The 19778-nt window shown below is 57.1% G+C and overlaps 6 protein-coding genes across 6 annotated transcripts; 5 read left to right on the top strand and 1 right to left on the bottom strand.

Moving 5' to 3' along the window:
• Nucleotides 1-1676: 1676 nt before the first annotated feature.
• On the top strand, nucleotides 1677-3963 carry L226DRAFT_460192 (carboxypeptidase S; the record flags this gene model as incomplete). Its single annotated transcript, XM_067675574.1, has 11 exons — nucleotides 1677-1972; nucleotides 2021-2119; nucleotides 2180-2283; nucleotides 2342-2410; nucleotides 2459-2516; nucleotides 2572-2665; nucleotides 2717-2792; nucleotides 2858-2982; nucleotides 3037-3676; nucleotides 3730-3825; nucleotides 3878-3963. 11 exons carry the CDS (start codon nucleotides 1677-1679, stop codon nucleotides 3961-3963), a joined length of 1743 nt encoding a protein of 580 aa, XP_067536796.1.
• Nucleotides 3964-5100: 1137 nt separating this feature from the next.
• On the top strand, nucleotides 5101-8363 carry L226DRAFT_611647 (uncharacterized protein). Its single transcript, XM_067686299.1, has 2 exons — nucleotides 5101-5852; nucleotides 5908-8363. Exons 1-2 carry the CDS (start codon nucleotides 5234-5236, stop codon nucleotides 7947-7949), a joined length of 2661 nt encoding a protein of 886 aa, XP_067536795.1. The 5' UTR covers nucleotides 5101-5233; the 3' UTR covers nucleotides 7950-8363.
• On the top strand, nucleotides 8111-8900 carry L226DRAFT_370308 (uncharacterized protein). Its single transcript, XM_067674300.1, has 2 exons — nucleotides 8111-8708; nucleotides 8823-8900. Exon 1 carries the CDS (start codon nucleotides 8272-8274, stop codon nucleotides 8629-8631), a length of 360 nt encoding a protein of 119 aa, XP_067536794.1. The 5' UTR covers nucleotides 8111-8271; the 3' UTR covers nucleotides 8632-8708; nucleotides 8823-8900.
• Nucleotides 8664-10176, bottom strand: L226DRAFT_569517 (arginine biosynthesis bifunctional protein ARG7; the record flags this gene model as incomplete). Its single annotated transcript, XM_067684321.1, has 3 exons — nucleotides 8664-8699; nucleotides 8754-9000; nucleotides 9059-10176. 3 exons carry the CDS (start codon nucleotides 10174-10176, stop codon nucleotides 8664-8666), a joined length of 1401 nt encoding a protein of 466 aa, XP_067536793.1.
• Nucleotides 10177-10634: 458 nt separating this feature from the next.
• L226DRAFT_533331 (60S ribosomal protein eL33) lies at nucleotides 10635-11484 on the top strand. Its single transcript, XM_067680435.1, has 4 exons — nucleotides 10635-11043; nucleotides 11108-11172; nucleotides 11231-11324; nucleotides 11386-11484. The coding sequence occupies exons 1-4, from the start codon at nucleotides 10903-10905 to the stop codon at nucleotides 11407-11409; spliced, it is 324 nt and encodes a 107-aa protein (XP_067536792.1). The 5' UTR covers nucleotides 10635-10902; the 3' UTR covers nucleotides 11410-11484.
• Nucleotides 11485-11812: 328 nt separating this feature from the next.
• L226DRAFT_483829 (acetyl CoA carboxylase) lies at nucleotides 11813-19760 on the top strand. Its single transcript, XM_067677030.1, has 13 exons — nucleotides 11813-11923; nucleotides 11978-12060; nucleotides 12432-12450; nucleotides 12498-13136; nucleotides 13192-13437; nucleotides 13490-14589; nucleotides 14649-15499; nucleotides 15549-15695; nucleotides 15750-15853; nucleotides 15909-16077; nucleotides 16132-18990; nucleotides 19044-19453; nucleotides 19505-19760. Exons 1-13 carry the CDS (start codon nucleotides 11884-11886, stop codon nucleotides 19528-19530), a joined length of 6693 nt encoding a protein of 2230 aa, XP_067536791.1. The 5' UTR covers nucleotides 11813-11883; the 3' UTR covers nucleotides 19531-19760.
• The last annotated feature ends 18 nt before the right edge of the window (nucleotides 19761-19778 follow it).

The following is a 19778-nucleotide window of genomic DNA, read 5'->3' as shown; positions in this document are numbered from 1 at the left end:
ACGACAACAAAGCTCTTTCGCTCCCATCCTCGCCCGTCCCTGCATGTTCTTCTGCTCATCATCAACGCTTACTTAGCCTCACGGCCTTTGATGAGTAGCCGGCAGCTTATCGACGCGTTTAACTCACTTTCTTCCGCGCAACAACTGTTACTGTTGCTCTTCCTGTGGCTTGATTCTGCTTGCCTCCACATTCTATATCAAAACAGGTGCCTAGGGTGCCTTTGCGGCCTTGTATAGCATGCTGCGCTTGATGGTGAGCCCACACCTCTGGATTTGCGCCTCGGACTGTTGGTCTGTCAAATCCGTCACGTTCCAGCGCGCCTGTCTTCAGCATAGACCCCGGCATCTCTGTCCACAGTCGACTTGCGCCGCCATCCAACAGCGCTATGATGTAGAACCATATTCTTTAGCTGCCGGGCCTCTGCCCTCCTAGCATTGGACAGTACAATGCTTGTGACTATTCATTCCCATGAATGCATCATTTCGGCCTGGATTCCATCGAAGCCAACGATTCCGGTGACAGACTACGTGACGAAAAGTAGCTTCATAGGTGCGTTACGACATCGACGTAGTGTTGGGGTCATATGCTCGGCGCTGCACAGTCTCACAGCGTCCTCACCCGGTGCAGTTTGCAGCTTGACGTCCGGGCAGATTGCCGCGGGACCGCAGTACCTGCGTGCATTCATGTATGCTCGGCTGTCTTCCCGAATAAACGTTTGTCCCTTTGTGAGCTATGGATGAGCTCAAAACTATTGTCCAACAGTCGACTGAAACCCAAGCGTGAAGGATATTGAGAATGCGCTCTCATTGAACTGGATCCTCAGGTGGACGAATGAGAGTTCGGTCTATGCATGCATGAGCCACCGGAGTTTGTGCGATCGTTGCATGCTAGATTCTGGCCAGGAGCGTCCACGGTCTGCGTCTTGCAGATGCATTGCCCATCGAGGGAGATCGAGAGCATTTGCTTTCGCAAGAGACTGGGGTCCTCGCCCCTTGACGCGGACTGTGGATTGCTGGGGGAAAGTGCGGTGAGTACTTGGCTTACCTCCACCAGCAGACCCGGCACCTTCACTCGCTGCGCTTGTCAGGCCCAGTGGAATTGTGAAATCCGGACCTATTAGGAACCATTACGCCGAATTGCAATCTATTATCTTCTATGCCGCATGTGTTGATAGCTCGTAATAGACCGGCCTCGAGAACAATACCGAGGTGTCCCGAGTTTATAGATAGAGACTTTGTGTGCTGATCTAGTTCGCGCTACTGGGATGTAAGTATGGCAAACTACGGTTGGCAGGGAGGGCAGGAGAGGCTGCGGCCGGAGCCGCGGAGCATCGTAGCGGGGCGGACCGGGGCTCCGCCGCGTGCCTCAAGCTCATCGTTGTCGACGATGTCGACGTCGAGTATTAGCATGTCTCCCACGTATCGTTCAACCTTATCGTGCTTTCCTCCTGACTACCACCACGACGGACATCGTCCCCTCGTAGCGTCCGGTCAAGATGCGTTCTGACGACAGGATTGTCGACCGTCTTTGCCGACTCCTTGGTCGCGAGGAAGCTCAGACTCGGACCGCTTCCTCGCGTACAACCAGGACAAATAGTCCTTCGGCCACGACAGGGATTGAGAAGAAAACGATACATGACGTGTTCTTGGACAGCAAAGTGACATACCCTCGAGACATGGAATTCGGCAACGCAAGCGTCCGACCAGGCGGCGCCCGGATTTACTTCTCTCTGGCCACTCTGACCGCACTCGGTCTGTCGCTCTTCTACTTCTTTGCTCGTAGCCCACACTTTGGTCCATGCGGCGCAAGCACTACGCTCACACTCGGGGCTTTGGACGAGGTATGCCCACAGACAACCGCGATTGCGCCGGAGAAGAATCGCGCATTCCTCGACACGTTGGAGGAACAGTATCAGTCAGAGGGTTTCAAATTGCAGGCATACGAGTCACTTGGGGGAGCCATACGTGTACCGTACGTGCTCCGCGACGCGTCTTGTGCCTTGTTGAACGCGTAGGACAGCACTGTAGCATATGACGACCTTGCCCCTCCTGGCCAGGATGAGCGATGGGAGATCTTTGGTCAACTCCACGCGTATCTCGCGGAGCGATTTCCCCTCGTGTGCGTGCTCATCTCAATCCTCTCGAAGCTTGCTGTAGGGACTCAACTTCACGCTCGTAGGCACGCGACTCTCCGCAAGACTCACGTAAACAAGTATGCTCTCGTCTATCACTGGCAAGGCAGCGACGAGTCTCTCAAGCCTGCGCTTCTGACTGCTCATCAAGGTAGGCCACTTTCATGCTTCTACAGCCACACGCTTACTCACATATGTGCTTGTGCTAGACGTCGTTCCCGTGGAACCATTGACTGTCGATCAATGGATTCATCCGCCTTTCTCGGGACACTACGATGGTACGTCACCCCCCTTATGCCTAAATCTCATCTACAACCATCCTATAGGAGAGTACATTTGGGGTAGAGGTAGCTGTGATGACAAGCCCGGGCTTATTGGTACCCTGTGCGTGTTTACAAGCTACATCGTATATTCCCGTCTCACGGTTTAGCGCTACCAGTACTGCCGTCGAAGAACTGTTGCGGGCAGGCTTCACGCCGACTCGCACCTTTGTTTTGGCATATGGAATCGACGAGGAACGTGGTGGCATCTCAGTGAGTGCTACAGTAGTTTGGTGTGTATTTTCGTGCTGACACCCGTCGAAGGGCGCAACCGCTATCCGCGACTACCTCATTGCCACGTACGGAGAGTATGCGTTCTCCATCCTGGTAGACGAGGGAGGTCAGTCGCCCGAATCGGATCATGCTTGACATTTCAACTGAGAGCTGAGAGCTGCACTTATGTAGGAGGATATGGCGTATCCGACGATGTCATCATGGTCAATCCTGGTGTCGCGGAGAAGGGCAAGTTTGACGTACGTTTCGAGATTTCCGCGCCCGGTGGCCATTCCAGCATCCCTCCTGAACACACCGTACGTCCAGTGTCACAGTTGTTTTGGTAGTTCCTCTGACACGTCTTCGCTCAGAGCATAGGTCTCCTTGCCGCTGTCATCAAGCAACTCGAGAACAACCCGCATACCCCCCATCTGAACCGCTCCGGCATCTACTACAACCTACTCCAATGTCGCGCGGAACACGACCCATCTCTTTCCGAGGACTTCCGCTCCCTTATCACCGGCTCGCGCAAGTCCGACAAGGCACTACACGCGCTCGAGCAGCATCTCGCGAGGACGGATCGCCTCTACTCGGCACTCGCGGGTACAACCCAAGCCGCGGACGTCGTCCACGGCGGTGTGAAGGCCAACGCGCTCCCCGAGCAGGCAGAAGTCATCGTAAACCACCGCGTGGACATCCACAGCTCCATTGCCGCTCTCCAGGCGCGCATCGCAAGTGTCGTAAAGCCCATCGTCAAACAGTACAGACTGGAGCTCGATGCGTTCGGCTTGTACAAGGAGACCATCGAGGATGGGGGCGATATAAACGGATTGCTGCGTATCACGGACGCATGGGGCACAGCGCTCGAGCCTGCTCCGATTACGCCGATGGGCGATAGTGGCCCATTCAAGCTGCTTTCGGGTACGATCATTGGCGTGCTGGGCGCGTCGAACCGGACTGGGTACGACAAGAAGGTCTTCATCGCACCGTCAATGTCCACTGGTAACACAGGTAAGCTAGTTGTCGTATGGGCGAGGCTACCGTAACTAAGGGATAACGCACAGACACGAAACACTACTGGAAGCTGACGAAGCACATCTACCGATACGGACATATGAACGGCGAAGACTCTTACAACGGCGCACACACCATTAACGAAGGTACGCAAGTACTGCATTGATCATGCGTTCATTGGGCTCACGTGTGTGCCAGCGGTTCGCGGGGAGGGCTTCCTTGAGATCATCCGGTTCTTCACCTGGGTGATCCTGAATGTGGACGAGTCGGCACTCCTGGACTGAGTGGTTTGCCTGCTGCATGTAGCGTGTAGCACTGCTCTTGCGAATCACATATCGAACGATCGCCGCTCCGTGCGGTAGCCGTGGCGCTGCTCCGTCGGTTCTACAATTCGATCTTCGACGAGATGATCGACGCCTGGTGACGCCTTGTGTCGACTGGCGGGTGTCCCATCCTCCGTATATCGGGACGGCTCTGGCAAGGCAGCATCACAGGTGCGCGAATTCGTCTCTCTGAGTCTCGGCGCAACACAACATACGCATCCGCCCAATCTGTGGACGCTAGCTGACGCTGCAGCGTCCGTCGAACCTCAGCCTAGTACCAGATGACAAGCGACTACGGTCCGTTTCGATTCCCTTGCAAGCCCAACGATTCATGTTGATCTCACCATGACATTCCGCCGATTACTGATTCATCATCTTGAACATCATGGCTGCATGAACTCCGCCAACTGTCACTGCATTGCACAGCGTATGCGTGGTGCTTCCTTCTGCGAATGGCTCAGAGGTACTCACAGCCGACAAGAGGGCTTTGTAGACCCGGTATAGGTCCTGCCCGCGTTCTATTGCTAGTGTGAGGTTCTGTCCTTCAACGTTCATATTCCATGCACTACAGGTAGACGTTCGTAGGCCTATCTATTTATTCATGCTCGAGCTTGGGTGATGCAAGGTTATTCTAGACAGCCGACAATATTCCACCTTGACGTCGTAAACGCTCCTGTACATGTATGTAGTCATTTTACGCTCTGGAATGGGCGGCGCAGCTTCGTTGCCACAGAGGCGATGACATGGGCGTGTTTACTAAATGTGATCCGTTCGAGCTGACATGCATATGTGTATTTCGGGGCGTTGTACCTTACCCTGTACCTTGCGCCCTGCGGACTTAGCCGTACAGTAGCGCTGCCACCTGGCACTGGCGCATCTTCTCTTTGGCGTGTCCAGAAAATTGGACGACGACAATGTGAAGCTTCTGCGATGATGAGAGAGTTGGTGGTACACATGTACTCACAGTGCTGGAGGCCCGTGGGTGCGCCCAGTCAAATCGGCGATGCAATTGAAAGGGGAGGAGTGTAGGCGGAGACTGAACTGGTGCCGACGGCCGGAGGGCCGGGCCAGGGAAGGCTAGTAGGCCTTGCATACTCAGACAGTCTGTCCTCCATCTCGTGCTCGCCGTCCATCTCGACTTTCTCCACAACGATCGCCACGACGTCAAGGCCCTGTCGTGCGCTGCGCGTGCGCTCTCCCTTCTTCACTAGTCTGCACCAGCTCGCTCGCCATGCAGCCCTCTGAACTCGAGATACAACGCGAGGTCGAAGCTCTCCGTGACATCAGGCGGCGGTCCACCGCACAGGGCGGCCCCGGCTCCCTCGTCCTCGACCCCGATCTCCCCAGCGACTCGTCTCGTGAAGCGGCCTACTGGTCCCCAACGGACGACTCAAGCGGCAGCTCGCACGACAGTCATTCCGAGTCCAGCTCCGCCGCAGCCCACGACGATCCTTTCAGTCTCTTCTGGGTACCCGCACGTATTCACCCGGAGCTTGCACCGAAGGAGTTCAAGGAGTTTCTCCAGGAGCACTCGCGGGCTGCTCCCGATGGTGCCCCAGCAGCCTCCCCGGGACGGTCGAACTCGGTGGGATCCTCGGCCCTGGGGAGGAAGCGGTCAATGCTGAGCAGGCAGTACAAGCCATCTGCCAACGATGGTGTAGGCGAGCATGAGGAACACGTCGTACCTCTTCGGCGGAATCGGTCGAGCTACGTTCCCCCTCTCCCCCAGTTGACAATCAACGACCTGCAGAAGCTAGAGGAGCTTGCAGAGGAGGCCTCTAAGAGTGACGATCCCTCGAAGTTGCGTAGCGTCCTTAGGCGAAGCCTTAGCTTGAATATTGCTCCCTCTGGTGCGTCACTTCTGCGATGCTGTCTCGTCGTGCATTGCCGACTTTGACATTGCAGTGATCGACCAAATGGATGATCTCAGAGATCCAGGAGAAGACGTCGATTCTCCCATTGTCATCCCCCGTCCCGGCCAGGCTCTCCGTCGTACGGCTAGGACAAAGATTCGTAAGCTTGGTACAGGAGAAGGCCCGCATCGCTTCACTGGTCGCAGTCGGCGGAAGTCAATTGGACGCGCCGCGACCATGGAACCTCGCTCCTCCAGCGATCTGTCTTCCAGCGACCACGGTGACGTTGATACCATACGTCGTGTGCCCAAAGCGGGCGAGGACGTACCCGCCGTGCCGCCACTCCCTAGACCCGAGTCATACAGCGTAGAATCCGCCATCTACGATGCGTATGTACAGGAAGAGACTGAGCGCGATGTCCCTACTATTGAAGCTCCCCCGCTGTCGAGAAGCCCTGACATCGTGACTAGTCTCGTGCCGGATACCACCCCTCTCGTCGAGGAACCCGAACCATCGCCTACGCCCACGCCCACAACTGGTCCAATTCTCCAGCACCCTCAACCCCAGCGAGCTCTCTCCCCTCCGTCCACCGATTCTCCTATACCCCAGCGTACACCCTCTCCCTCCACTCCCTCGGCCCCCGACCTCACAACATCACCTCCTACGTCAGAGAGCTTCCATCAGCAGCGTCCTTCCCTCCAGGGCACGCCACTTTATCAACCTACATCACCCAGCCATCATGAGCACCATCGACGTGACAAGGACAAGAAGGGACTGTTCGGCAAATGGGGCGGCGACAAGGGTGGGAAGAAGCATCATAAGGAGAAGGGCCACGAGCGTGAAAAAGAGAAGGATGCCGGCTTCTTCGGGTCGTTGTTTGGGTCGAAGAAGAAGCAGGAGGAGCCACAATCGGTCACCTCGAACGCGGTGGGTCGCGAGGCCGCAGCGGCTCTGTTAGGGGCGTCCAAGTCCTCGAAGAATTACGTCCCTCCCCCGTCTCCGCAACTGGGCACCTATGCGCGCTACCCCATCCATGTCGAACGCGCCATCTACCGTCTCAGCCACATCAAGCTTGCGAACCCCCGTCGGCCTCTATATGAGCAGGTTCTCATCAGCAATCTGATGTTCTGGTACCTTGGCGTCATCAACAAGACTGGACAAAATGGCCAAGCGGGCCAAGCTCAGGGCCAGAACGCAAACGCCGGGGCCGCAGGTGCGCAGGCTGGTGGCGCAGGTGCGGCATCATCCGAGAAAGAGCGAGCGGATAAGGAGAGGCGGGAGCAGGAAGAAAGGGAGAAGGCCGAGAAGGAGCGCGAGAAGCAGGAGAAGAAGGAGGGTCAACGACGGGGCAGCTTGACGAAACCTGCACCTAGCGGATCGCCTTCTCGCAGAGCAGAGACTCCCGTGCGGGGTCCACAATACGAGATGCAGCACCGAGCGATGGAGCAAGGCTATGGTGGGTATGGGCAGCCCAACGGCGGCCCGCCTGTCCGGACATCGTCCGCGGCACCACCACCCATGAACTCACCACATCGTTCACCACCGCCCCAATCATCACAGTATTCGGTACAGCTCGTTCAGCCGCAGCCGGGGAACCCGACTTCACCAGGAAGCGCGAACAGCCAGTATTACGACGTTGCGGAGCCATCGCAACTTCCTGCGCAGCAGTATCCCCTCGTCGCTACGGGTGCTCCCCAGCTCCCTCCGGGTGCAATGCCTCCCGTTGCTGTTGAGCAAGGATGGGTCTCCCAGTCTGGTGTACCCGTCAATAGATCATCCACGGCATCGCCACCTCGACAGTCGCCACCGACCTCTCCTTCGACTCCTGGTTCACGACGTCCACGATCACCGCCCAACAACCGGTACACGCCTGCGCAGGAGAAGCAACCCCAGCTACCGAACTTAGGCGGCGGGAGATCTCCTGGACGGTCGCTATCGGCGACGGCGACCCCTTCGCAGCCGATGGCCCCCATGAACGGGAAAGTGAAGAAGGTTATGAGCGCGCATGCGGTTCCTGCAAGGCAGTCGAGCGAGGATGAGGACGTTCCACTTGCGGTGTGGCAGCAGCAACAGCAGCGAAGAAAGGAATTATGAGTATTCCCGCTCCTTGGTTAGGTGGGCCGGATCTTCTTCCCGTGTACATTTTTTTTGCCTAGGTACTTTCTTCGTGTGTCCATACATATTGGTATTGGACTACCGCCCTGCTCTTTACCCCTTCCTTTACACGTGTATTTCTCCCCCCATCCGCGCATATCCCTGTTCCTTTCGTCGCCTGTTGTGTTCTCAACCATCTAGAAAGTCTTTCGCATAGGTACCCATTCGCTGCCGTTCTCTCCCCGTCCCCATCGCGTACCATTCATCCCCTGCGCATTCTACTGCCCTCACGACCAACCTTAGCATTGACGACCGGCCCCGCATGCATAATCCTGTGCCTTGTTATCTCGGACACTCACATGTCTTTTTTGTTTTCGCCACCACCGTAATCTACGAAATAGTACTCGCTCTGTGGTTTGCTCACTTGCAGAGATTCGTACTAGCGCCTCCGAGTCGGGCGTCGGAGGAGGACGACATGCGACATCGCGTCCGGGCGTTGCGCTTTGCACCCCCAGTGGGTGTGAATGGTCTAGCAGATGGCCATGGGTGGGTATGTTTCAACATCAACAAGCCTTGCTATAGCTGGAGAACGATAGGATGTTGCAATTTGATAGATGATTCGTACCTCCTAGATCGGGCGAAGAGCCGATACATGATACATAGAGGAAGTTGGTGCTTATAGTCTCTGTCTCCTCCTGTATGATCACCTCCTAATTACGTCCTGTAGTCTCCATTAATCCGCACGTATTCCTAGGTCAGGTCATTCGTGAGCTCGTTTCAAACCTACTTGCAAGAGATACTCACATAGCTGAAGTCGCATGTCCAGTACTTTGCGCTCTCCGAGCCGAGGCCGAGCTCAACCTTGATTTCCAGGTCTTCCTGGCTGATGATATCCTTCGCACGCGCCTCGTCAACCTTTTCGGGCTCGCCGTGCACGAGAAGAGGGAGGGGCGCAGTGCCATCGGTCGGGATGAATGAGACGTTCACGCGGGACGGCACGATGGGCTCGGAGAGGGGAATAGATCCGGTAGCGGCAAGGACGCGGCCCCAGCTGGGAAGCGCGAGGCGTCAATATAATCATCCAAGCTGTGACAGGGAACTTGACTCACTTCGCGTCCTCTCCAAAGAGTGCGGTTTTGACGAGTGCAGATGTTGAGATGCGCGATGCCACAGCATGGGCGTCCTTGTACGTCGGAGCACCTTCCACGGTCACGGTAACAAACTTCGTCGCCCCCTCTCCATCGCGTACGACGAGCTGGGCGAGATCGGCAGCGAAGGACGTGAGCTCCTGCTTGAACGCCTCGTACGCCAGGGGATCGCGTTCCTCGTCGATCTCCGGCTCCTTAGAGTCAGCAGCCGCGCCGTTAGCCAGGACGATGATCGTATCGTTCGTAGACATATCGCCGTCAACACTGATCGAGTTGAAGCTTCGGTCTACCGCGTACGTCAGTGCCGATTGCAGACTGCGAGGAGAGATGGCCGCGTCGGTGAGGATGCATCCAAGGAGCGTGGCGTGCAGTTGTCCGCTCGGAGGACCCATGTCGGGATGGATCATGCCTGCGCCCTTGTCCATGCCTGCTAGATGATACTGCTTGCCGTTGATCTCGAACCTGCGTGCGCGCAGCTTCGGGAACGTGTCCGTGGTCATGAACGCGCGAGCGGCGCGCTCCCATGCCTCGAAGGTCGAGCCGAGCGTGCGGGAGCCGGAGGGGACCTGCGAGCGGATGCCCTCTAGGATTTTGGTAATGGGGAGATTCTGGCCGATGACGCCGGTGGACATGACGAGGGTCTCGCTGGAGGACTGGGGGTCGGGGAGAAGAGTGTCCGTGGCGCGTACCATTGCCCACGCATCCTCCATCCCCTGCTTTCCAGTGACGGCATTCGCGCACCCGCTGTTCACGACCACCGCACGCGCTCGGCCATTGTTACGTTGGAGGACTTCCTGCGAGACTACGACAGGGGCTGCTTTGAACGCGTTGCGGGTGAAGCACGCCGCTGCGCTGGTCGGACGGGAAGAGGTGGATAGAATGACCGCAAGATCAAGGAGCTCAGGCTTCTTCTTGACACCGCAGTGCAGGCCCGTCAGGACGTAGCCCTTTGGAAAGGTGGAGTCGGGCAGAGGCGCATGGAGATGAGTTTTTGAGGGGATCGCCTTCGTGACGATGGTCGTCGTAGAAGAAGAGGACGAGAACCGCTTCCAGACGGCGGGGATACCGCGCACGAACATGGTGGACCGTGGTAGAGTACGCTTAGGATGTGCTGGCTGTAGTGAGTACCGTACGAGTCACGTCGGATCAGGATGGAATTGAGCACAAATCGGCTTTATTGGCACCGTAGTATTTCAATGACCGGTTGCAGAGGAGAAGTCTATTTCCTGCGGTTCGAGCTCGTGCAAGAAGTACATGACTTGTACGAGCAAAATGCGACTGGCTACTTACGAAGATAGCGGACCGCACCCCGAGGATGTTCGCTCTTCCACCGCTCCGTTACTCGCGACGTCGAGTCAAGTGTCGCCGACGACTGAGTGCAGCGCTGCTCGCTGCGTCGGTGGTAAGGAAAGGCAGACAAGGGGAAATCAGACAAGTTTTGTGCAAAGTCCACGTTCCCACGCTGAGCATAGGCGCCTCTCCGGTGACTGCCGGTCGCAGGCGCTGGCAAGAAGTCTGCCCGTCCGCAAGCATCCCCAGCAAGTCCACGACACTCGACACCGGCCGACCGACGAAACAATGGGCTCCACAAGGTGAGACTATGCTTCTGTGCTGCATGATGCTGTTCTGCGTGGATTTGAGGGGTTTGAGGAGGCAAAACAGGCGAGGGATGGGCTGGATGCGGGTCAGGAGGATTGGATGACGGCGCTCTGACTTGGGAACCTCTGCAAGATATTCGACTCCAGTTGGACCCCCTCACGCTCTCTCTGGCATCTTGTTTTGCGGCTCTGTGGACAGACTGGCTCATGCGATGGTGCTGTAGACTTTACTCAAAGGGTCGCGTCCTCGGCCACAAGCGCGCCAAGCGCAACACCCGTCCCAACACCTCCCTCCTCCAGATTGAGGGCGTTTCAAACAAGGAGGAGGCCCAATTCTACCTTGGCAAGGTGCGTACAATACAGTTGCACATCAGAGTTGGTGTGCTCATCGTATTGTCGTACGCGCGTGCAGCGTGTCGCATATGTCTACCGGGCCAAGCGGGAGATCCAGGGTTCGAAGGTTCGCGTCATCTGGGGGTGAGTACTCGTCCATCCTGCTACCTGTCTGTGTACTGATTCTTGCCAATCTGTTAAGCCGTGTCACCCGCCCTCATGGCAACTCTGGTGTCGTAAAAGGGAAGTTCCGTTCGAACTTGCCCCCACACGCGTTCGGCGCGAGCGTCCGGGTGGTACGTATCCAGTCAGGTTCGCTCCGAGGAATGTTCGCTGACCGATGCCTCAACAATGCAGATGCTTTACCCTTCCAACATCTAAGCGTCGTTCCCTGTCCCATTTCGTTGTTGGCATTGCTGTTATACGCTCATGTATCGCAAATACTATGACATGCCCCATGATTGCATGCGCACCTGCATTGTACCATATTATCCGTGTGTGCTGGTCATAGCCGTCGTTCGTGATACATATTTCTGTAAGGCAACTGTGAGATGACCTCGATGCGTCATGCAATTGGCGGTAGATACAGTTCCACTTATTGGCCGACGTCCGCGGACGGCCGCGCGTATTGAGCCGACGTGTCCGTTCTGGAGTTTTGGGGGCTGCAGAGGGCGCCGATCGAGAGAGTTTTTGACGTCCGTCCAATGTAGAATCCCCATAGCGCCATTACGTAATGCTGCAATATGTTGGGGATGCAGCCTGTCCGTCATCTGCGAGGACGCTTTAAGCTGCTCCATCCGCTTTCTTCCTCTCCTTCGCCCCCGCTGCTGTCTCTTCCTATCTCTTCCTCCAGTCATGTCCACTTACGACCACTCTCGAGTTGCCCACTTCATTGGTGAGTCGTGCCGAGCAGCACCAGCGTTGGAACGGAGCGTGACGGCGATCACAGGCGGCAACACTCTCGAAAAGGCTCCTTCCGGGCCAGTCACCGACTTCGTGAAGCAGCATGGAGGACATACAGTCATCACAAAGGTGAGTTGCGTCGCTGCGTCGAGGATGAATGGCTTTGCGCGGTGCGGGAGGGAGCGGAGGGAATTGGTCGCGCAGAAAGTAATGGTGATGCGAAAGACGCGTCGCGCGTGTCACGCGTCCCGAGAGATGGGTCGCAGTGAACTCGCTCTCCCTTCACCGTGGACGTCGAACAACCTCTCGTTCACGACGTTCGGTGCGGCAAACGCGCGGATTGCGCGTGCACCGGCTATATGCGCGTCCCCAATCGATTCTTCGCGTTCTGGCCCAGATTTATGCACGCGTTTGCACATGAGGATCTCTCCACGTGCTGCTTCGCGTTCTTTTCCTTGGTACAATCTGTACGTGTTGAGTACTGACTAGCCTTCTTTCAGGTCCTCATTGCGAACAATGGTTAGCTCGATCATGTCTCGCGCCGGGCCCTACTGACCTTGCTGTAGGTATCGCTGCCGTCAAGGAGATTCGCTCTATCCGACAATGGAGCTACGAAACCTTCGGCACGGAGCGTGCTGTCGAGTTCACCGTCATGGCTACCCCAGAGGACTTGAAGGTCAACGCAGAGTACATTAGGATGGCAGATCGGTATGTTGAGGTGCCGGGAGGCTCAAACAACAACAACTATGCCAACGTCGATCTCATCGTCGACGTCGCTGAGCGCGCCGGTGTGCATGCCGTTTGGGCAGGTTGGGGTCACGCGTCGGAGAACCCAAGGCTCCCCGAGACTCTCGCTGCGAACAAGATTGTCTTCATCGGGCCTCCTGGTAGTGCCATGCGCAGTCTAGGCGACAAGATTTCCAGTACGATCGTCGCGCAGAGCGCTGAGGTCCCTACCATGGCTTGGTCTGGTACCGGTATCACGAAGACTGCACTCTCAGATCAGGGCTTCGTAGTTGTGCCCGACGACGTGTACCAGGCCGCATGCGTAACTACGGTGGAGGAAGGTCTGGTCAGGGCTGAGGAGATCGGCTTTCCCGTCATGATCAAAGCCTCGGAGGGTGGTGGAGGCAAGGGTATCCGGAAGGTTGAGTCTGCGGACGCCTTCAAGAACGCGTTCCAGGCCGTCGCTGGAGAGATCCCTGGTGCGTGCGGTCTTTTCCTGACATGATTGATCACGTCTGACTCGGCATCACGTAGGTTCTCCCATCTTCATCATGAAGCTTGCCGGTCAGGCTCGTCATTTGGAGGTCCAGTTGCTAGCAGATCAGTACGGAAACGCAATTTCGCTCTTCGGCCGAGATTGTTCAGTGCAGCGACGGCACCAGAAGATCATCGAGGAGGCACCGGTCACCATCGCAAACCCCGATACCTTCGAGAAGATGGAGCGTGCGGCCGTTCGACTAGCAAAGCTCGTAGGCTATGTTAGTGCGGGTACCGTTGAATGTGAGTCGATAATCTCCTTCCACCAGTATGCATGGTGATTGAATCCTCTCAGACCTCTACAGCCACGCGGAGGACGTCTTCTACTTCCTCGAGCTCAACCCGCGTCTCCAGGTTGAGCATCCCACAACAGAGATGGTGTCTGGAGTGAACCTTCCCGCTGCTCAGCTGCAGGTTGCTATGGGTATCCCACTCCATCGCATTCGCCACATTCGCCAGCTCTACGGTGTCGCACACAACGGTACCTCTGAGATCGACTTTGACATGGTTGATCCTGCAGCAAGCAAACTTCAGCGCAAGCCTCGTCCCAAGGGCCACGTCATCGCTGTCCGTATTACTGCCGAGAACCCTGATGCGGGCTTCAAACCGTCCTCCGGTTCGCTGCAGGAGCTCAACTTCCGTTCGAACACCAATGTCTGGGGCTACTTCTCTGTTGGCAGTGCCGGTGGTCTGCACGAGTTCGCTGACTCTCAATTCGGTCACATCTTCGCATACGGCGAGGACCGCGGGGAGTCCAGGAAGAACATGGTCGTCGCCCTGAAGGAACTCAGCATCCGCGGTGACTTCCGAACGACCGTCGAGTATCTCATCAAACTTCTGCAGCTCCAGGCGTTCGAAGAGAACACTATCACTACTGGCTGGCTCGACTCCCTCATCAGCGACAAGCTGACCGCCGAGCGTCCTGACACCACCCTTGCTGTCATCTGCGGTGCTGTGACGAAGGCTTACCTCGCTTCCGAAGCGTGCTGGAGCGAGTACAAGCGCATCCTCGACAAGGGTCAAGTGCCTTCTCGCGACGTGCTCAAGACTGTCTTCGGGGTCGACTTCATCTACGACAACGTCCGGTACTCCTTCACAGCCACGCGCTCTTCCCCCACGCTCTGGACACTCTACCTGAATGGTGGTCGGACGTTGGTTGGAGCGCGAGGCTTGGCTGATGGCGGCCTCTTGGTTCTGCTTGACGGCAAGAGCCATTCTGTCTACTGGAGAGAGGAAGTGGGCGCGTTGCGTGTGATGGTCGATTCGAAGACGTGCTTGATCGAGCAGGAGAACGACCCTACCCAGCTTCGCAGCCCGAGTCCCGGGAAGCTCGTCCGGTTCCTTGTCGAGAGCGGCGACCACATCAACGCTGGCGAGCAGTACGCTGAGATTGAGGTACGTACGCCGCGTTTGAAAAACATGAGTTGCCCACTTATCACTCTCCTTGTCTCTAGGTCATGAAGATGTACATGCCGCTCGTTGCCTCTGAGGACGGTATCGTCCAATTCGTCAAGCAGCCTGGCGTCAGCCTCGAGCCTGGTGACATCCTTGGTATCCTCACGCTGGACGACCCTGCGCGCGTAAAGCACGCAAAGCCCTTCGAAGGTCTCCTTCCTTCTATGGGCACGCCGAACGTCGTCGGCAACAAGCCCCACCAGCGCTTGTCCTACTACCTCAATATTCTCAACAACATTCTGGATGGTTACGACAACCTGGCCGTCATGGCATCTACACTCAAGGACCTCATCGCCGTCCTGCAGAACCCCGAGCTTCCGTTCTCTGAGGTCACCGCCATTATGTCGACGCTGTCTGGCCGTATGCCAGCGAAGCTCGAGGAGAGCATCCGCTCTGCGATTGACTTGGCGAAGAGCAAGGGCGAGGGCGCCGAGTTCCCAGCCTTGCGTATCAAGAAGCTCATCGACCACTTCATGGAGGACAACATCCGCCCGCAGGATCGCGCTATGTTGCGCACACAGCTCTCGACACTCCTCTCGGCTGTTGAGCGCTACCAGGGCGGTCTCAAGGCGCACGAGACCGACGTCATCGCGGGCTTGCTCGCTCGCTATGAGGAGACGGAGAAGCTCTTCGGCGGCAGCATTGAGGCTCGTGTCTTGACACTCCGTGAGCAGCACAAAGACGACCTCGACAAAGTCGTCGCCCTCGTGCTCAGCCACATCATGGCCCAGAGGAAGGGTCGCCTTGTTATGGCCATCCTCGAGCATGTCAAGAACAGCGGCTTAACTGTGACAGACCCCGATACGCGTCTGTACCAGGTGTTGCAGGGCCTCGCCGCTCTTGAGGCTAGGTTTGTCGTCCCCTGTTGTCACATAGTACGTTACGTTGACCATGTGCAGGTCGTCTACCCAGGTCTCTCTCAAGGCTCGGGAGGTCCTTATCTCTTGCCAGATGCCCTCTTATGAGGAGCGCCGGGCGCAGATGGAGGCCATCCTGAAGTCATCTGTCACGAACAGTTATTACGGCGAGCCTGGTTCTGTCGCGAGGTATTTTTGTTTGTTTCATCATGTGGCCTTTGTTCTGACACTATCGTCCTTAAGGACACCGTCGATGGACGTCTTGAGAGAGCTAGTCGACTCGAGGTACACGGTTTACGACGTGCTTCCGACGTTCTGGAACTACTCTGAGCAGGAAGTTATCCACGGTGGGTCAATTTGTGCGCGCACACTACCAGTATGCTGACGATGAACTCTATGTAGCTGCTCTGGAGGTCTACATCAGGCGTGCGTACAAGGCTTACACTGTGCTTTCCGTCGACTACGAGGAGGGTGATGGTATGGACAATGGTGAAGCGCCGAACGTGATGACATGGCGGTTCAACCTTGGCCAGTCTCCCTCCCCGCCGTCTACGCCTCGCCTCGGACGAGAGTGAGTAGCCTCGGATGAGTCCGTGTTGAAGCAGCTGCTGACCATGTCTTGTAGTGAGCCTCCTCGCAGGCAGGCGTCTGTCAGCGATCTCACGTACATGATCAACACCCACCAGAAGCAGCCTCTCCGTACGGGTGCCATCGCTTCCTTCCCCAACCTCGAGGCTCTCAGGCACGGTTTCGACAAGGTCGCTGCAACGCTTCCCATCTTTGATCCCGTTGAGTACCAGCAACGCTATGGCGCCAACAACCAGCCTCCCAACGTGTTGAACATGGCCCTGCGAATCTTCAACGAGGCGGACGACATGTCTGATGACGCGTGGTATGAGAAGATCGTCGAGCTTGTCAATAGCCACAGGGAGGTTCTCACTCGCCGTGGTGTCCGTCGTGTCTCTATCCTCATCTGCCGCCCCGGCCAATACCCTGTCTACTATACCCTTCGGGAGATGTCCGGGTCTTGGAGCGAAGAGCAGGCCATCCGTCACATCGAGCCCGCCCTCGCCTTCCAGCTCGAGCTTAGCCGCCTCTCCCACTACAACCTCACTCCCTGCTTCACCGAGAGCAAGCAGCTACATATCTACCACGCTGTCGCTCGGGAGAACCAGCTCGACAATCGCTTCTTCATCCGCGCCCTCGTCCGCCCCGGTCGTGTCCGCGGTAGCATGAATACTGCTCAATACCTCATCTCTGAGACCGACCGTCTCGTCACCACGATCCTGGACGCTCTTGAGGTCGTATCCGCCCAGCATCGCAAGGCTGACTGCAATCACATCTTCATGAACTTCATCTACAACCTCCCCGTCACGTACGAGGACGTGCTCGAGGCCATCTCCGGCTTCATCGAGCGTCACGGCAAGCGGCTCTGGCGTCTCCATGTCACGGGTTCTGAGATCCGTATCGTCCTTGAAGACTCGGAGGGCAACGTCACGCCTATTCGCTGCGTCATCGAGAACGTTTCTGGCTTCATCGTCAACTACCACGGGTACCAGGAGATCACTACCGACAAGGGCACGACGATCCTCAAGTCTATTGGCGAGAAGGGTCCTCTCCACCTCCAGCCTGTCCACCAAGCATACCCAACGAAGGAGTCGCTCCAGCCCAAGCGTTACCAAGCGCACCTGATTGGTACCACCTACGTTTACGACTTCCCTGACCTCTTTTCGAAGGCGCTCAGTAACGTCTGGGCTAAGACTCGCGCCGTCAACCCGAGCCTGGCCTTGCCCAAGAAGATCTTCGAGTCCAAGGAGCTCATTCTCGACGAGCACGATCAACTCCATGAAGTCGACCGCGCTCCGGGCAACAACACCGTCGGCATGGTTGGATGGGTGTTCACGCTCAGGACACCCGAGTGCCCTGATGGTCGCCGTGCTGTAGTCATCGCGAACGACATCACGTTCAAGATCGGCTCCTTTGGACCTGCCGAGGATCAATTCTTCTACCTGTGCTCGCAGTACGCGCGTGAGCAAGGTCTTCCTCGCATCTACCTCTCCGCCAACTCCGGTGCCCGTATCGGTCTCGCTGAGGAGGTCATGAACCTGTTCTCTGTTTCATGGAACGATGCCGAACACCCCGAGAAGGGTATCGAATACCTCTACCTCACTCACGAGAACTTCCTCAAGGTCCAGGAGAAGGCTGCCGCTGCAATTCACACCGTCGAGATCGAGGAACACGGCGAGCTCCGCCACAAGATCACGGATATCATCGGTCTTCAGGACGGTCTCGGTGTCGAGTGCTTGAAAGGCTCTGGTCTCATCGCTGGCGAGACCTCTCGTGCGTACGACGACATCTTCACCATCACCCTCGTCACTGCTCGGTCAGTCGGTATCGGTGCCTACCTTGTCCGCCTTGGAGAGCGTGCGGTCCAGGTTGAGGGCCAGCCCATCATTCTCACCGGTGCCCCTGCCCTCAACAAGGTACTCGGTCGCGAGGTCTACACCTCCAACTTGCAGCTCGGTGGTACCCAGATCATGCACAAGAACGGTGTCTCCCACCTCACTGCCAGCAGCGATTTGGAGGGCGCCACTCACATCCTCGACTGGCTGTCTTACGTCCCCGAGTACAAGGGTGCTCCTCTACCCATCCTCGACCTCGCTGATCCTTGGGACCGCGAGATTGGGTACGTCCCGCCCAAGGGCCCTTACGACCCGCGTTGGTTCATCGAGGGCAAGAAGGACGAGACGTCGTCTGAGTGGTACTCCGGATTCTTCGACCGTGGTTCCTTCCAGGAGACGCTCAGTGGCTGGGCACAGACCGTTGTCGTCGGCCGTGCACGCCTCGGCGGTATCCCAATGGGTGTCATCGCGGTCGAGACGCGGACTGTCGAGCGCATCGTCCCCGCTGACCCCGCCAACCCCTCGTCGTTCGAGCAGCGCATTATGGAGGCCGGTCAGGTGTGGTACCCCAACTCGGCGTACAAGACCGCCCAAGCGATCTTCGACTTCAACCGTGAGGGTCTCCCGCTCATCATCTTCGCGAACTGGCGTGGGTTCTCTGGCGGCCAGCAGGACATGTACGACGAGATCCTCAAGCAGGGCTCGAAGATCGTCGATGGCCTCTCGAGCTACAAGCAGCCTGTGTTCGTCTACATCGTTCCCCATGGCGAGCTTCGTGGTGGCGCGTGGGTCGTGCTCGACCCCTCGATCAACTCGGCACAGATGAATATGTACGCGGATGTTGAGGCGCGCGCGGGTGTGCTCGAGCCGGAGGGTATCATCGAAATCAAGATGCGTCGGGACAAGATCCTCAAGCTCATGGAGCGCCTTGATGCGACGTACGCCGCCCTGAAGAAGGACAGCACGGATACCTCAAAGACTCCCGAGGAGCGCGCCGCTGCCACCGACGCGCTGGCCAAGCGCGAAACCCTCTTGCAGCCGACCTACAAGCAGATTGCCCTCTTGTACGCCGACCTTCACGAGTAAGTCTCTTCGCGTTTGTTCGTCCGTACGATACTGATGAGGTTTTACACAGCCGTACTGGTCGTATGGAAGCCAAGGGCTGCGCGAAATCGATGGTCTGGAAGGACGCACGTAGGCGGTTCTACTGGGCGGTTCGGGCCAAAGTGGCACGTTCCGCCGCCCTGACGCAGCTCGAGGAGGCCAGTCCGGAGTCTACGCACGACTACCGAGTTCACCTCCTGGAGTCGATCGCCGGCATCGAGGATGTCACCGACCCCCGCATCATCGCAGAGGCCCTCGAGAAGCTCGATCTGACGAACACCATCGCCCAACTGAAGGCGGACCATCTCGCGCGCCGCATGCTCGAGCTCGCGAACGAGGACAAGAAGGCCACCGTTGACGGTCTCGTCCGCCTCATCGACAGCCTTGGTGACGAGGACAAGGTCGCTCTCATCACCGCTCTGCAGAACTCCTCTCGCTCTGGTGAGTGATTATCATAATCGATCACCCTGTCATGAGCTAAATAGACAACAGGTCCCCCTTCCTATGCTTCTCCGTAATATCTTGCCACGTCGAACCTGGAGCGCAACGCGCGTTCACAACTGCTGTAGCGCTAATATAACCCCCACCATAGGTACCCTACTCATACTCTCCGTCCTCTCTCGCTTTGCATGACTTGTTGTTGCACGATTCTGACCGCTATCATCATAATACACTGGCACAATCACGAATGTAGACGCATCGCACGTACTTAGACAATAATGACCACAATGCATTTCTCACGGCGGGCAAAGCACAATGTTCTGGC

This window comes from Lentinus tigrinus, assembly GCF_003813185.1.
Source record: "Lentinus tigrinus ALCF2SS1-7 unplaced genomic scaffold L226scaffold_8, whole genome shotgun sequence".
Classification (NCBI taxonomy): Eukaryota; Fungi; Basidiomycota; class Agaricomycetes; order Polyporales; family Polyporaceae; genus Lentinus; species Lentinus tigrinus.
The sequence above is the reverse complement of the archived record's forward strand: the minus strand, read 5'-3'. Positions and strand labels throughout refer to the sequence as shown.

What these genes read in the sequence shown, in the direction of transcription:
- L226DRAFT_370308 (XM_067674300.1), top strand. Translation starts at nt 8,272, where the DNA reads ATGCATAATCCTGTGCCTTGTTATCTCGGACACTCACATGTCTTTTTT.
- L226DRAFT_533331 (XM_067680435.1), top strand. Translation starts at nt 10,903, where the DNA reads ATGCGATGGTGCTGTAGACTTTACTCAAAGGGTCGCGTCCTCGGCCAC. An exon ending in AAGGTTCGCGTCATCTGGGG is followed by an intron (nt 11,173 to 11,230) that starts GTGAGTACTCGT and finishes CAATCTGTTAAG; the next exon opens with CCGTGTCACCCGCCCTCATG. An exon ending in TCGGCGCGAGCGTCCGGGTG is followed by an intron (nt 11,325 to 11,385) that starts GTACGTATCCAG and finishes TCAACAATGCAG; the next exon opens with ATGCTTTACCCTTCCAACAT.
- L226DRAFT_483829 (XM_067677030.1), top strand. Translation starts at nt 11,884, where the DNA reads ATGTCCACTTACGACCACTCTCGAGTTGCCCACTTCATTG. An exon ending in TCGAGTTGCCCACTTCATTG is followed by an intron (nt 11,924 to 11,977) that starts GTGAGTCGTGCC and finishes CGGCGATCACAG; the next exon opens with GCGGCAACACTCTCGAAAAG. An exon ending in ACGCCTCGCCTCGGACGAGA is followed by an intron (nt 16,078 to 16,131) that starts GTGAGTAGCCTC and finishes CATGTCTTGTAG; the next exon opens with TGAGCCTCCTCGCAGGCAGG.
- L226DRAFT_611647 (XM_067686299.1), top strand. Translation starts at nt 5,234, where the DNA reads ATGCAGCCCTCTGAACTCGAGATACAACGCGAGGTCGAAGCTCTCCGT. An exon ending in CTTGAATATTGCTCCCTCTG is followed by an intron (nt 5,853 to 5,907) that starts GTGCGTCACTTC and finishes TTGACATTGCAG; the next exon opens with TGATCGACCAAATGGATGAT.